The sequence below is a fragment of the Quercus lobata genome, chromosome 4 (genome assembly GCF_001633185.2).
Source record: "Quercus lobata isolate SW786 chromosome 4, ValleyOak3.0 Primary Assembly, whole genome shotgun sequence".
In the NCBI taxonomy this organism is placed as follows: Eukaryota; Viridiplantae; Streptophyta; class Magnoliopsida; order Fagales; family Fagaceae; genus Quercus; species Quercus lobata.
The window spans coordinates 88496606-88512534 of NC_044907.1; the positions used below are offsets into that span (position 1 = coordinate 88496606).

The following is a 15929-nucleotide window of genomic DNA, read 5'->3' on the forward strand; positions in this document are numbered from 1 at the left end:
TCCTCGGACGGGTACACGTCCTTGGATGGGCCACGGGCCCAACAACCCTGAATCAATTCTGAACCCTATGGGCCCATTAATCGAACGGTCCCCACAATAGCCCCTCAAAATCCTACTTTTCGACTCCTCGGGAGAAAAGGTGGATTTTGACGTCATAAGCCTGCACCTGTGCGCATTTTGGGGCATGCCCCTGACGCTTCAGCACCCCGATTTTGGCAGCATTAAATTCTGACAACTCCCTTGTCTCCCACGTTCGACGGTGAGATCTAAATCAAACGGCAGGGGGCTTCTCTTGTTTTGTGAGCGGGAATTTCACCGCTCACAATCCTCATATAATTATAAAGGCGCTCCCTAATTAAACCTGCACCTTACCCCTGATGATTACGTGGTTCCAGAGTTTATACATTGAATCTGCCTTCTTCCAGTCTTCGCTATTCTCCTGGCGACTACAAATAATCGTACGTTGTCCGAGGTCCTTCCTTTAAACCTGTAAGTCCTCTTGAAGTTTTTACCATTTTTGTTTAAAGCCAAAAAGTCTTTTCTACTAAGTTTTTTAGAAAAATGGGGAAACAGAAGAATCCCTTTCGATGTCTCGTTGACTCCGAGGAGGGTATTAGAAACTTCCGCTCTAAGTACAAGATCCCTCCAACGGTAGGGATGAGGTATGCAGCCCAAGAGGAGTGGGTTGATGCCAGGCAAACTGGGGAAGTAGTTATCCCCATGATCGCCTTTATTGAGGGCGGGATGACTATCCCCATGGGTAGTATCACCAGGGGTTACCTCAACTTTTTTAGGCTATCCCCCACTTAATGTGCCCCCAATATGTTTAGGGTCCTGGGAAGTGTAGACGCTCTGAATCAGAGAATGGATCTAAAGCTAACCCATCACGACGTGAATTGGGTGTACAGCCTTCACCGCCTAGCTGACCAGGACTATTATCTCAAGTCGAGATATCCTGAAGTAAGGCTAATTCAGTGCCTCCCCACTTCAAATAAGAACCTAAAAGAGGATTTCCTTATTTTTTTTCTGGGGAATGGCATGATGGTCTATCTTGCCCCACAGTAGAGGGAACACCAGGTGGGTGCGAAGTTATAGACCTATGCTATTTAGCTCATGAACACATTTTACTTACCTTTATTATTTTCGTGTATTACAACTTTAACTTTAGAATCAACGGTTTTGCAGATAGACGCTACACGAAGCCCAATCTCAGATTAGTCAATAAAGCGAGCCTAGACAGGTTATTGAAAGCTGAAATATACGTGAACGAGGCTGATGGTCAGCTACGGGCAGCACATTTAATTCTTGGTTATACCCCCCTTTCTTTTGGCTTTCAGGCGCCGAAGTGCGTGATTAGGGCACGCGATCCTCGGCTTCACCGTATCAGTGTTGCCTACGAAGGGTTTATTGTTCCAGAGGGTATTCCACTTCCCAAATACACACCTCGCACAGAGCCTTTTTTCGTGGCCAGCGTCTCGGCGGGACCTTCTTCACCCTCATCTTCCCTCAAGAAAAAGGGAACCAATAAGAGAAGGAAAAGGGGAAAAGACAAGGAAACCGTTGTAACAGTATCTGAATCCGCGGACGATTTCGGGATTTTCGATCAGCCCACAAGCCCCGAGGAAAATCCTGACGAGATGGGGATACAAAGGAAACCCCAGAAAAGCTTGATGGAGCTGATGGAAGGTCAACCGAGAAAGTCTGCACCTGCCAAAACAATACCATCCCAGGCTTCACCTCTTCTAGCCAGGTCTCCTCCTCCAGTTCCTCGCCACCCTCCTCGATCATCTCCGCAACCAGCGCCGCCCAGCGCTGCCGAGCAGGGAAAAAGTAGGGAACAGAAGGGCAAGGAGGTGGCAGATGCAAGCAAGTCTCATTCCACTCGAGAGGAGGACGTCCAACGAGCTGCAAAGCAGTAGAAACCTAGGCATCCCGCTACGCGGGGCCACGAGAAGTCCGATTCCCCACATCCTGATTCACAAGCGTGGCTGCCAGTTCCTATGCTCGATGGGGAGCCCCTGCGAGACGATGCCTCTATAAGGGACTTTAATGGCGGCATTGGGTGTCATGTAGCCTCGGCCATAGAGGAGGCCTTATTGCTCCCAAAAGATATGGCTGAGATAAAGAATATAAGGAAAAATCAAATCATCCTTGACAACAAACGATACTTGGGCATGGTGAGAAGCTGTCTTTTACACTGTTTCATTCTATGACTGTTACTTACTAATGCGCACTTTTCATTAACTATAACGCTGCCTCACCCCCCCATTTTTTACAGATCATCCAAAATACTTTCAAGCTAGATGAGATGCTCAATGCTTGCTCCAATCAGCTAGACGGCGAAAGGAAAAGAAGGGTAATGGCTGTACAGACCTTGTCCAAATCTGAATAGGATTTAGTCGACGCAAGAAAAAAACTACAGGTCGAAGAAGAAGCTCGCAAGAGTGCTGAATCGACATCAGAAGGCTACCAGAAGCAGGCCGAGGAACAAGCAAAGCTTCTGCGCGAGGCAAATGCCGAGCTGAAGAAGACTCAGGAGCAAGTTCTTGTTCTTAAGAAGCATCTAGAGGAAACTCAGAAGCTAAGGGAGCAAGCTGAAAAGCTCAGAGAATAAGCCGAGAAAGCGAAAAACAAGTTCGAACAGGCAACGAATGAAGACGAGCAGAGGGGCTACGAAATTGGGGTAGCTGAAACTGAGAGAGCTTTAAGAGCCGAGGTTCCGGAGGTGTGCCGCATCTACTGCGCGAGAACCTGGAGCGAGGCTCTTAACCGTGCTGGGGTTGAAGCTTCATCTGAGCTACGTAAGCCAGAGAACGTATATTACCCCGAAGCGATACGCTCCTCAGCTCCTCAACCATACCAGGCTGATACTCCTCCACCAGCTATTAACCCTAACGAGGAGGTTTTGCTTCGCAATTCCCCTCCAGGAGCTTCCCCAAACAAATCCACCACTGCTTCGAAGGCAGAGACGGCCTCACAGGGTTTTCAACAAGAACTGGACTCCACAGTTCTATCAACCGGGGGCATTACCAATTGAAAGTAAAAAAGTAGAAACTGTTTTGTAACTTTAAATAGACACTTAATAGAGGACTTTTTCGCTTACTTTCTTGTCGTTCTGACGGCTCCAAGTTACCTTCACACTCATTTACTTTGTCGTCGTAATTTTGTATGGGTTCATTTTAACCACCTTTTTCATTGTACGCCAATCTTGTATTCGAAGCTCTCTCTTTCTGACTCCTTAATGAATGTTCATAGGGCATTATTTTCATCAAGTTTATGATTTAGAAAACTCATCACAATTCTATTTATCATTTAACACTTCAATATACAACTTAGAAGGCCAATTTCTACCGAGTTTGTGGTCCGAGGATTTGGCATAACATAGTTTCTGTTTAACAATACAGCATGAATGATAGGATGTTAATTTCCACTAGGTTTGCGGTCCGAGGACCTGGCATAACCTAGTTTCTATTTAACAATACAGCATGAATGATAGGATGTTAATTTCCACTAAGTTTGCGGTCCGAGGACCTGGCATAACCTAGTTTCTGTTTAACAATTCAGTATGATAGGATGTTAATTTCCACTAAGTTTGCGATCCGAGGACCTGTCATAACCTAGTTTCTGTTTAACAATTCAGTATGATAGGATGTTAATTTCCACTAAGTTTGCGATCCGAGGACCTGGCATAACCTAGTTTCTGTTTAACAATTCAGTATGATAGGATGTTAATTTCCACTAAGTTTGCGATCCGAGGACCTAGCATAACCTAGTTTCTGTTTAACAATTCAGTATGATAGGATGTTAATTTCCACTAAGTTTGCGATCCGAGGACCTAGCATAACCTAGTTTCTGTTTAACAATTCAGTATGATAGGATGTTAATTTCCACTAAGTTTGCGATCCGAGAACCTGGCATAACCTAGTTTCTGTTTAACAATTCAGTATGATAGGATGTTAATTTCCACTAAGTTTGCGATCCGAAGACCTGGCATAACCTAGTTTCTGTTTAACAATTCAGTATGATATGATGGGATGCAAAATTTACAGGATGCATATTTGACGTAAGTTAAAAGAGAATATTTGAATGAAAACTTCTTACTAATAATAATACCTTCTGAGATTATTTACATTCCAAGGATGGAGTACAGGTTTTTCATCTAGGTCCTCTAGATAGTAAGCCCCTATTCCTGCTACAGAAGTAATCCGATATGGTCCCTCCCAATTGGGTCCCAGTTTTCCCCAATTTGGATTCTTAGTGGCCCCCAGGACTTTTCTCAGCACCAGATCTCCTATGGCTAACGGCCTCATCCTCACATTGCTATCGTAGCCCTACTTGAGTTTGTGCTGGTAGTAAGCTAGCCGAACCATCGCGCTTTCCCTTCGTTCTTCAATCAGGTCTAAACTTTTTTCCAACATCGCATCATTATTACTCGAAGAGAATGCACTGGTCTTTAACGTTGGGAATCCAGTTTCCAGGGGAATGATGGCCTCGGCCCCATAAGTCATGGAGAAGGGAGTTTCCCCCGTCGAACGTCGGGGTGTTGTCCGATACGTCCAAAGCACATGTGGCAGTTCTTCCACCCATTTTCCTTTCGCGTCATCCAGTCTCTTCTTAAGCCCAATGACGATAACTTTGTTAACAGCTTCAGCCTGCCCATTACCTTGCGGATAAGCTGGAGTGGAATATCTGTTTCTTATTCCCAGTTCTGAACAATATTTCCTGAAGGCATTGCTATCGAACTGGAGCCCGTTGTCCGAAACAAGAGCTCGTGGGATTCCAAATCGGGTAACAATGTTCTTCCAGACAAACTTCTTCACATCTATGTCCCTGATGTTCGCCAAGGGCTCAGCTTCAACCCATTTAGTGAAGTAGTCTGTGCCGACCAGCAGGTACTTCTTGTTTCCTATAGCTTTAGGAAAAGGGCCGACAATGTCCAGCCCCTATTGCGCAAAAGGCCAAGGGCTTGAGAGAGGGTTAAGAACTCCTCCCGGTTGGTGAATATTCGAAGCATATCTTTGACACTGATCGCATTTCTTAACGTACTCCTGCGCTTCTCTCTGCATATTCGGCCACCAATAACCTTGCGTTAGTGCTCCGCATGATAGAGACCTTCCTCCTGTATGGCTTCCACAAATGCCCTCATGCAACTCTTCCAGGATTGATTCTGCTGTCTCAGGAGGCACGCAGAGCAAGTATGGCCCAGAGAAGGACCGTCTGTACAGCTTTTTATCCTCGGATAACCAGTACCAAGGTGCTCTCCTTCGTACTTTCTCAGCTTCCACCTTATCCTCGGGCAATGTGTCACTTTCGAGAAATTTTAATATAGGGTCCATCCAGCTTGGCGACAAATTAACTTGACGGATTTGGCAAACCTCCTTTTCTGGTGAAATGGGAGTACACAAGTCTTCGACGATAATCACCCGAGGGAAATTTCGTACTGAGGAGGTGGCAAGGGTCGCTAAGGAGTCAGCGTGGGTATTTTCACCTCGTGGAATATGTAATACGTCGAAAGATTCGAACTCAGTTCGCATACGCCTAACTCGGTCCAGATACCCTTGCATCCTTGGGTCTCTGGCCTCCAACTCTCCGGTTACCTGGCCAACGACCAGCCTCGAGTCTGAGAACAGTTTCACCGCCTTTCCACCCATTTTATGGACCATGCTCATTCCCATTATCAAAGCTTCGTACTCTGATTCATTGTTAGTAGCCGAGAACCCTAGTCTTAACGACTTCTCGATGATGACCTCTTCGGGGGATATCAAAACCAATCCCAATCCAGCCCCCTGTTGGTTTGCGGCCCCATCCACGTATACTTTCCACACAGACCCTCCTTGTGCGGATATCACGCCAACCGATTTTTCATCCATGTGATCTTGATTCCTACTAATTTCCTCAGGGCACTCAGCGAATTCAGCCACCAGATCGGCGAGAACTTGACCCTTTACAAAGGTGCGGGGCAAGTATTTGATGTCAAAAGCACCCAGAATCGTACCCCACTTGGCAATTCTGTCGGTGTAGTCTGCACTTCTAAGTATGGATTTAAGAGGCAATTGGGTCAAAATAACTACAGTGTGAGCTTGAAAATAGTGCGGAAGTTTACGTGTTGCATGGACCACTGCCAGTATGGCCTTTTCTAATGATAGATATCTCACCTCGGCTTCATGGAGGGATTTACTTACATAATAAACTAGCCTCTGAACGCCATTGTCTTCTCGAATCAAGACGAAACTGACTGCGTGAGGAGCTACCGCCAAGTAGGCATACAACACTTCATCCACCTCAGGGCTAGACATGATCGGCGGTTTGGACAAATAGTCTTTCAACTGCTGGAACGCCTCAGCGCACTCCTCGGTCCATTCGAATCCTTGCCACTTATGTAACAGACGGAAAAAAGGACGACACCTCTCAGCCGACCTGGAGATGAACCGGTTCAACGCAGCAGTCATCCCAGTCAACTTCTACACCTCTTTTGGATTCCGAGGCGCTTGCAAATCGTTAATAGCCCTAATCTAGTCTGGATTCACCTCAATTCCTCTATGGGTCACCATGTACCCCAAGAATTTCCCGGAACCTACACCAAAGGAGCACTTCGAAGCATTCAGACGCAATTTGTGTTCTCTCAATATCCCGAAGATGCTAGTGAGGTCCCCCACATGTTCAGTTACTACTTTACTTTTCACGACCATGTCATCAATATAAACTTCAATACTTCTGCCCAGCTGTGGCTCAAACATTTTCGTCATCATGCGTTGGTAGGTAGATCCAGCATTTTTCAAACCGAAAGGCATCACCTTGTAATGGTACTTCCCAACCGGGGTCACGAAAGCGGTCTTTTCTTGATCATCGGCGGCCAGCGGTATTTGGTGATACCCTTGAAAGGCATCCAAGAAACTCATCCTAGGGTGGCCCACGGTCGCATCCACCAACTGGTCAATCTTCGGCAAAGGAAATGGGTCCTTAGGGCATGCCGTATTAAGATCCGTGAAATCCACGCACACTCGCCATTTCCCCGTTTTCTTCTTCACTACCACCGTATTGGCCAGCCATTGGGGGTAAAAGACTTCTTTGATAGCCCCAGCCTGTTTTAGCTTGGCAACTTCACTTCTGACTGCCTCGGCATGCTCTTTCGATGGTCGCCGAGGAATTTGCCTCCTGGGGGGAACGGCAGGGTTCACGTTGAGTCGGTGACAAATGAAACTTGGGTCTACTCCTGGGGCTTCATACAGGTCCCATGCAAAGACGTCCACATTGGCTCGGAGGAACTCCAACAAACTCGCTTTCTCTTGCAGAGGCAACTTGGCCCCAACCCGGAAGAATTTTTCTGGATCATCAGCAACAATCACCTTTTCCAGATCTTCACACTCTACCCCATTGGTTGGTACGTCTAAACCTGATGCTGGGGACTTTAATTGCTATGACTCATTATCGGCTGTAGCCGAGGTTTCTGCCTCTGGCCGATGCTGAATAGCCGCTACTTGGCATTGCCGAGCAGCCGCTTGGTTCCCTACTATCTCCAGCACTTGGTCTCCGGATGGGTACTTCACCTTCTGGTGTAGGGTGGATGAAACCGCTTTAAGTGTGTGAAGCCAAGGTCTGCCCAAGATAGCCGTATACGGAGAATAAACATCTACGACAATAAAATCCACCTCCACCACCTCCGTGCCTGACTGCATGGGCAGCCTGATTAGCCCCATAGGAATGACCAACCTTCCCTCAAAACTGACTAGAGGGGAATTATAGGTTGTCAAGTCCCCCGGTTTCAAACCTCGCCCCTTGTACAAATCAGGATACATCACATCCGCTGCGCTTCCCTGATCAACCATCACTCTTCGAACATCGTACCCACTAATCCTCAGTGTTACCACCAAGGCATCCTCATGGGGTTGTATGGTTCCAACCAAATCTTCGTCTGAAAAACCCAAAATCAAAGGGACACGCCTCTTGGCTCTCTTCGATGCTTGAGAACGATCCTCGGACGGGGATCGGGACACCGACAACACTATCGTGGGGCAAGATCCAGTCCTTCCCGGGGCCGCAAAGATGACATTGATCGTTCCCCGGGGGAGCCTTGATGAAGCATCCCCACGCACCTCGGAACTTGCTTGGCTCGCCCTTCCGCTGGAGTGGTGCAAGAGTTGCTTTAATTTCCCTTCCCGGACCAACTGCTCCAAATGGTCCCATAAATTCCTGCAGTTGTCTGTCATGTGCCCATGGTCCTGATGGTAATGGCAATACAAACTCGGGTTGCGTTTTGTAGGCTCTCCCGCCATCCTGTTCGGCCATTTGAAGAATGGCTCGTCCTTTATCTTCTCCAAAACCTGCTGAACAGGCTCCCGAAATACTGCATTAATAACCTAGGCGTCCGCCGAGGCCGACTGCCCAACAAAGTCCCTCCTTGGTCGGTTATTATTATAACGATCCGACCTGAAATCCCTCCTCTCTTGAGGGATCATCTTGGCCTTTCCTTTCCCCTGAAGTTGATCCTCCTCTATCCTTTTGTACTTCTCTATTCTGTCCATCAGCTGGCGCACACTGGTGACAGGTTTACCCGTCAAGGATTTCCTCAAGTCGTGATCAGCTGGGAGACCGGCTTTGAAAGTGGTTATAGCCACAGCGTCATTCTTCCCCCCTATTTCGTTAAACATTTCCCAGTACCTATCCGAATAGCTCTTGAGAGTCTCGCCCTCTCGCATAGACAAAGTCAACAAGGATCCCAGAGGCAAAGGAGTTCGGCTGCATGTAATAAAGCGAGCACCAAAAGCCTGGGTCAGTGCTTTGAAAGATCCAACATAATTGGCCCTTAAGCCATTGAACCACCTCATTGCCGTTGGACCCAAACTCGATGGAAAAATCTTGCACATCAGAGCATCATCCCTGGAATGAATAGCCATCTTCTGGCTGTAATAGCTTACATGTTCCACCGGATCCGAATGGCCATCATACAGAGAGAACGTAGGTTGATTGAACCGCCGAGGATGGGTAGCATCATCTATGCTTCTTGTAAAGGGTGACCTGGAAATTTGACTCAGGGCTTTGTTCATGGCATCGTTTCCCAAGCCCCTGCTAGTTGGACTTCTACGCCTACGCCTACGCCTACGGCGACATTCCTCTTCATAGGAGAAAGTCTCGCTTTGCGGAGTCCTCGACCTCCGCCTGTAGCTAGTTCCATCCGACTCCCCGGATGATGGTTCAGAGCGAGGTGGGGAACGTTCCCGTCGTGCATGGCGCAACTCTCTCTTCAAGTCCGCAATCTCACGTTGCAGATTCCCATCGTGCTTCACGTGGGAGACGTGACTCTTCCCGCGTGTATGGCTTCTGGTGGTATGAGTGGTATGTATCCCCTCCCGGACTTCCCTCCGTTCGGGACTCCTTCGAGGACCACCATGCTGAGAGCCCCTTGACTCCGCCTGATGCAGGTTGGCATCATCCTGATGCAGCCCCGCTGCGGGATGAGGTAGTTCCACTCCTTCCATCGAAAACGTTGTATCAGAAGTTGTACAAGCTAACACAAGCTCTTCCCACAGACGGCGCTAATTGTAAGGACACGATTCGTGACGAACCGTAACAGTGTTGGGTTCGTGCGTGAAATGGTCCAAACAATATGATTTGTAGAGCGTGGGTTTGAAGAACTAGGTTAACTGTGGTCTTTCTTCAAAAGATTCACTCTCAAGAACGTTAAAGGTTTAAAGTTGGTACAATGAATCTTTTCTTTAGTGACTAGCGCAAGTCCTTTTCTCTTCTCTAACTTTCTTCTTTCTTGTTTATGTCTGTTCTTTTCCTTTCTTTTTCTGTTCCGATCCCCCTCTTTCATGCTCTTCTTTTAGTTTATATACTCCCCTTTGCGCTCCATCCTTACCGCACACGTGTAGGTTGGGTCCAGAGGATTTCTTTCTGTCCCATCTGGCACCTCTTGGAACTTCCTATGGGCAGCTGTAAGGCTGCTTCCTTACTGTTCAGGTATCACCTCCACATTAATGCGGCCAGAGAGTTGGTTGAGAGGTCATTAATGCGGAGGCAGCTGTAGTTACAGATATTTGTTTGTCTTATCTCTTTCATCCTTAATCGGTTACTCTTATCCTTTACGGTGACCTAATTCTGAGATCTGATCGCAGTAAGACCACGTCCCGATCGTCCTCGGACGCGATCGTCCTCGGACGCATACTGCCGAGGAGTATGGCGTCCTCGGACGGGTACACGTCCTTGGATGGGCTACGGGCCCAACAATCCTGAATCAATTCTGAACCCTATGGGCCCATTAATCGAACGGTCCCCACAAAGACCATCCTGCAAGTTTGGGATTAAAAAAAAAAGTTTCAAAAATTAGGACTTGCCAAAAATGCCAAAAACAGGAACAATTAATCCGGAATAATCAACTCAAATAAGTAAAAACAATGTAAGATCAAGAATGTTAGATCACAAAAAGTTTGGCTAAAAATTAGTTGAATGTGAATTTTACAACTCCATTCAATATTTTTTTATTTAATGTGAATTTTGACAAATTCATCATTGGATTATATTTTCTTTTTATATCCAAGAGTTTTAGATTTGGGATTTATACCAAAGTAATGCCTAATTGTATATATTTAAATAGAGAATATTTTTAAAAGCATTAAAATTAAAAATAATAATTAAAAAAAAAAAAAAAAAAAAAAGCACCTAGGATACCAAGGTGAAAACTAAGCACATGGCGGTTTTAGATGAAGAAGCAAAGTCCTAGCTTTCCTCGCAAGTAGTTAACTGCTCCAAACCTCAACTTCCGGATTTATCTCAACCCACCCACAACCCAACCCATTACCCACTTCTCTCTCTCTCTCTCTCTCTATCAGAGTACAACAAATGTACAATAATTGACACACTGAGGCAGTGAAGTTAATGTCAGTTACTCAGTTTATCTAGTTTTGTACTTGCAAATAAATTAAGGTCTTCTGAGTTCTGCTCTTGTGTCTGCGTCAACAAACAGTATCTACTTCCCTACACAGTATCTCTCTCTCTCTCTAGCTATGTTTCAGTTTTTTCACTTATAATACCTACTGGGTCATGCTTATTTCTTACTTTTATATCTAAGTTCTTAATATACTACATATTACACAGCCCTTTTGCTACTATTTTCTTCTGCTACCACTTTTGTTCTCTCTTGCTAATTTTATAAAGACTTTTATTTTTTTGGCACTTCACAAATTATTTTGAACAGAGAGGAATTGCAACCACTAAGCACTAAAATTGTTCACTTTGTGTTAATTAGCTTGCTATGTAATTGTTCAAAGTTTAAATGATAATATATACATTGTTTCTCTTCTGCAGGTTTTACCATCATGGCCTTGAGTACATACACAGAGTTGGGAACACTTCAACACCTTAACACTCAGATTAGTTTCCAACAAAGACACGCAGAGCTAGCAGGAGAGATCCTAGGCTATTCCAACAACTTTGAACTTCAAAAAACTCTGCTTCATCCACTGTATGACCAAGAAAGTTTCCTAAACCCTGAAGAATGTTACACCCATTTGCTTCCATACTTATCATCTTCTTGTGAACCTTTCATTTCCCTCTCTGAAATGCTAACACCACCTCAAGATTTTGAACCCTACTCATTCCCAAAACGCCAAAGATGCCATGAAAATCAATTTAGCTTGGATTTTTCACCAACTTTCTTTGATGGGCTTGTTCCAAATCCTTGTATGGTGGCCGACGTTTTTCCTGAACTCTTCTCTCAACTGCCTGAGTATGGTATTCCACAGGTTGATTGCACTCAAAATGTTGAGAGTTCAAAGAAAATGAATGAAAGAAGTGTGTCGGCACAGAGCATTGCGGCTCGAGAAAGGAGAAGGAAGATCACTGAGAAGACTCAAGAGCTAGGGAGGCTGATTCCGGGTTGCTCTAAAATGAACACAGCTGAGATGCTTCAAGCTGCTTCCAAGTATGTCAAGTACTTGCAGGCACAAGTTGGGATTCTTGAACTCATGGGTGCATTTCAGGTAATTTTCATTAACCGTAGAGATATTATAAATTTCGTTACAATTTTATTTATAAATTAATGTGTTAATTTTTTAACACAAAATAAAATATAATTAAAAAAATTTATTTTGTATATCATACCATGAGGCTGGTTATATTAATTGACATGTCAATTTTTAAGCTTTTTTATTTATATATTTTTTTATAGTACATTTAATAATTTCTTTGAAATTGTCCATTTTAATTAGCTTCTGCTAAGTGATCTTTTTGGTGTCCAATTCGAGTTCACCTCATATTGGCTAATTTGTGTGACCTTTCTAGAAATGAATGCATTAATTTTTGTCATATTATCCACGGTCTTAATTTTTGAGATCTCCACGGTCTTAAAATCATTTCCATCTATTTTTAAAATGAATGTATTAATTTTTTTTTCATATTATCAATAATTTAAATAGTGTTAGTCAACATATGTTATTTAAATTAGACTATAACAAAATCTAATCATTTATATTCCAAAATAAATGGATTAGATTTTAAGACTACAAAGTATATTTAACTGCTCATCAAAAGAAAAGGAAAGAAAAAAGTATATTTAACTTGAGAATTAATTTCAGTGGATTTTTATATATCTTTTAATGATAATGCATGGCCAAAGTTTCAATACATGCTGGACTATTTGGTTTGCTTTCTATGACTATAACAAGGATTAAAACTCCCAACTATATATGTACTAAAGCTTCTTCTCCTTTGCCTTTTCCTTTATATTATTTTTATGTTTTATTGGTATATAATATTTACTTTTTTACTTATCAGATTTAATGCTAAAAACCTAATAGCATCCACAGCAATGCTCTTAAAATAGCTTTTTAGTTATTTTATAGCTTCAAACAAACAAAAACACCCCAAAGCAATGTTGCTAAACTTAAAATATTTTACCAACTTGCTACAGTGAGCTGTTACTACTACAGTGAGCTGTTACTAGTAACAGCTCATTGTAACAAGTTGCTACAAATATTAAATTATTTTCTCTCTCTCTCTCTCTCTCTCTCTCTCTCTCTCTCTCTCTCTCTCTCTCTCTCTCTGTAGTATTTATTATATTTGTTTGTTTATATCATTTTAATGTGTTGTTTGTTAAAATAAAACCTTAGATTTTTTTTTTTTTTTTTTTGGGAGAAGAAATAAAACATTTGATGTTGGATGTATTATAGAGTGAGTTGTTAAAAAGATAAAGTTGCTAAAAGCTATATTTTTTGATAACCTTGCTGTAAATGCTCTAACTTAAACAATTGAGAAAGTCTATAACTAGAACGACATTGCTCTCGGCATGTAATGTAATTAACCCAATAAGGGCTAATAATAGTAGTACTATGATCCAGAAGATACCAAGAAGTAGAAAACAATCCTCTTAAGAATGGTTCACGAGAGAGTTTAGGAGACAGTTAGAAGGGAAAGAAGAACGTAGGAAGTTAAAGCGATATACATGCATGAGAGACTTTAGGAGGAAGTTGAAAGACGTGCATGAAAGTAGGAGAGACTCAGGGAGCAAATCATCCAATGATACACGTGCTTTCATTAGCCAATTAATCTTCTATTTAAAATTTTTTTTTTTTAATGAAACCTTAACCCACTATTTTTGAGAGGTTTAACTCACTACTATTTTTTGATATAAGATAAAATTTCTACTCTAGTCTAATTTAACACTATGTTTGGATGGGTGGATTTTAGGGAGGATGGAAAAATTTGAGGAGAAAATAAGAGAGAAAATGAGAAAGGGTGTTGTTTGGTAAGGAGGGAGGGAAAGGAAAATTTTTGGTGGGGCCCAGGCATTTTCCACCCGGGCCTACCTAAAACTTGTCCCTCCAAAATGGAGAGAAAATAGTGTGGGAAGAGTTTTATGGATAAATGACAAAATTACCCACTACACTAATTTCGTCCCATTGTCTTTTTTTTTTTCCTTTTTTTTTCTTCTGCCTGCTTTCTTGGGCGTTTGCTCCTTTTAAGGCATTATTTATTATTATTATTATTATTTTCACTTTCTGAGAACGATGCCTACTTTTTTTTTTTTAATCCTTTTTTCTTTTGATTTTTTGGGCTGTAGCAGTGTTTGTTTTTTTTTTTTTTAATTAGACATGATTTTTTTTCCTGGACATAATTTTTATTGTTTAATAAATTTGGGTGATTGTTTTTTTTTTAATTGCTTGTCATTTTTTTATTTTAATTGTGTATCATTTTTTAACAAGGGTATATGAGTAAATTTATACAAACTCACTTTTTCCATCCCTCCACTTTTTCACTCCCAACCAAATAAAAAGGAGGGAAAATAAAATCTTTTCTATCTTTCCACTTTTCTATCCTCCCACCATTTTCTATCCTTCCATTTTTCCACCCTTCCAACCAAACACACTCTAAGTGTATATATGTGTGAAGCTCACTCTTGAATATTGGAACCCCGGCCCTTGCCCCCCACACCTCACAAGCATTTATTCTTGTAGAGTGAATACCGTACCAAGGGTGCGCAATGGTTAACCCACTACTATTGAAATCAAAGGAAAATGTACGTAGTTAAAGAAATATAGCTTCACTTCATCACTTGTGTTTTCATTTCTGTTTTTGTTTTACCATGAAATGGAGAAACTCTTACAGATCTATGCAATAGATTAATTTTTCATGTTACTCATTCAAAAATGACTAATTTCTCTTTTCTACAACCAACTTCAAACCTATGATTCCAAACCCATTTTTTAACATATTTGTCTATACTATGTTAGGCCATAATTTTCTTATTAACATTGCCAGACAATATTAGAGAGCTGCTTAATGGTCTGGTCATATTCCCTGGTTAATGACTAATATAGTTGTGCGAGAGTGATTTTTTTTTTTTTTTCCTATACAAAATTAAACATAGGTCCCTTATTTAATGACAATAAACTTTACTAATTGTGAGCTACAACTAAATGTTTGTATAAATTTTTCCTATCAAAATTCAGCCCATGTTTTCTCTGTCCCTTTTATTAATATCAAACTTTCTGCCCAAAGTAGTATGTACACAAAAGTGGCCCATAAATTTCTGAAGTTGGTGTAGCTAAAATTTTTATCCAAATCTTGGTCAGGTTCATTTCGAGAATCTATATCCAACCTCAAATCGTACCAACTTTTAAAGAACAATTGGTGAATATCAAAATTATACAACACAATTCGACAAGACTTAGTTTTTTCTATTTGTTTTTATTGTCATTACCACCAAAGTTATTTATTACTTGGTTTTGAAAGAAGTGGGAATTATTTTGCACAGGAAACATATGCAATCAGTCCCACAGAAATGCAAGTCATTCTTGCATCTCCAAGAGTTCAAGAGAAGCTATATTTGGAGGATAAGTGCTTGGTCCCAAAGGAGCTTTCCAAATTGTGTGTGAAAGAGCATGACATTCTATCTAAACCTTCAATTTCTAATGATCACAATCGCCTGGTCAAATCAGAGGGTTGACATGAAGGCCAAGCAAGTGAAAAATATGTTACTCTTATGTGATTTAGTTGTATATAGTGTTGCTTTTTGTAAATAATTTTCGTGCAAAGTACTTATCCATTTCATCTGATGGTTAATATTTTTCCACCTGAAAGTTTCTCATCCAAAAAATTGGTGCAGAATATATGTTTGTTCAGCTGGAAAATGCAGGGGTATATATAATAAGACGCCTCAATTTCTTTCCTTCACATTATATTTGGTAGTTTATACAATAATGCAATGAGAAGAGGATAAAATAATGGAATGAAATGGAAATGAATATGGTGTATTTTCTCTATTGTGTTTACAAGTTTATAAAGGAATGGATGGAATTTAAAATAATAATAAAGGCTTTCTTTTTCTCTTCTTTTTTTTTAAGAATAAGATTGCCTTTTATATTTGTCTTTTCTCAGGATAAGGATAGAATTGAGGAATTGAGATTTCACCCCCATTTCATGAATGTAATGAA

At 41.9% G+C, this 15929-nt stretch overlaps 1 protein-coding gene across 1 annotated transcript; it reads left to right on the forward strand.

The window, feature by feature from the left end:
- The first annotated feature begins 11140 nt into the window (after positions 1-11140).
- LOC115983385 (transcription factor bHLH52-like) lies at positions 11141-15620 on the forward strand. Its single transcript, XM_031106058.1, has 2 exons — positions 11141-11978; positions 15251-15620. Exons 1-2 carry the CDS (start codon positions 11316-11318, stop codon positions 15440-15442), a joined length of 855 nt encoding a protein of 284 aa, XP_030961918.1. The 5' UTR covers positions 11141-11315; the 3' UTR covers positions 15443-15620.
- The last annotated feature ends 309 nt before the right edge of the window (positions 15621-15929 follow it).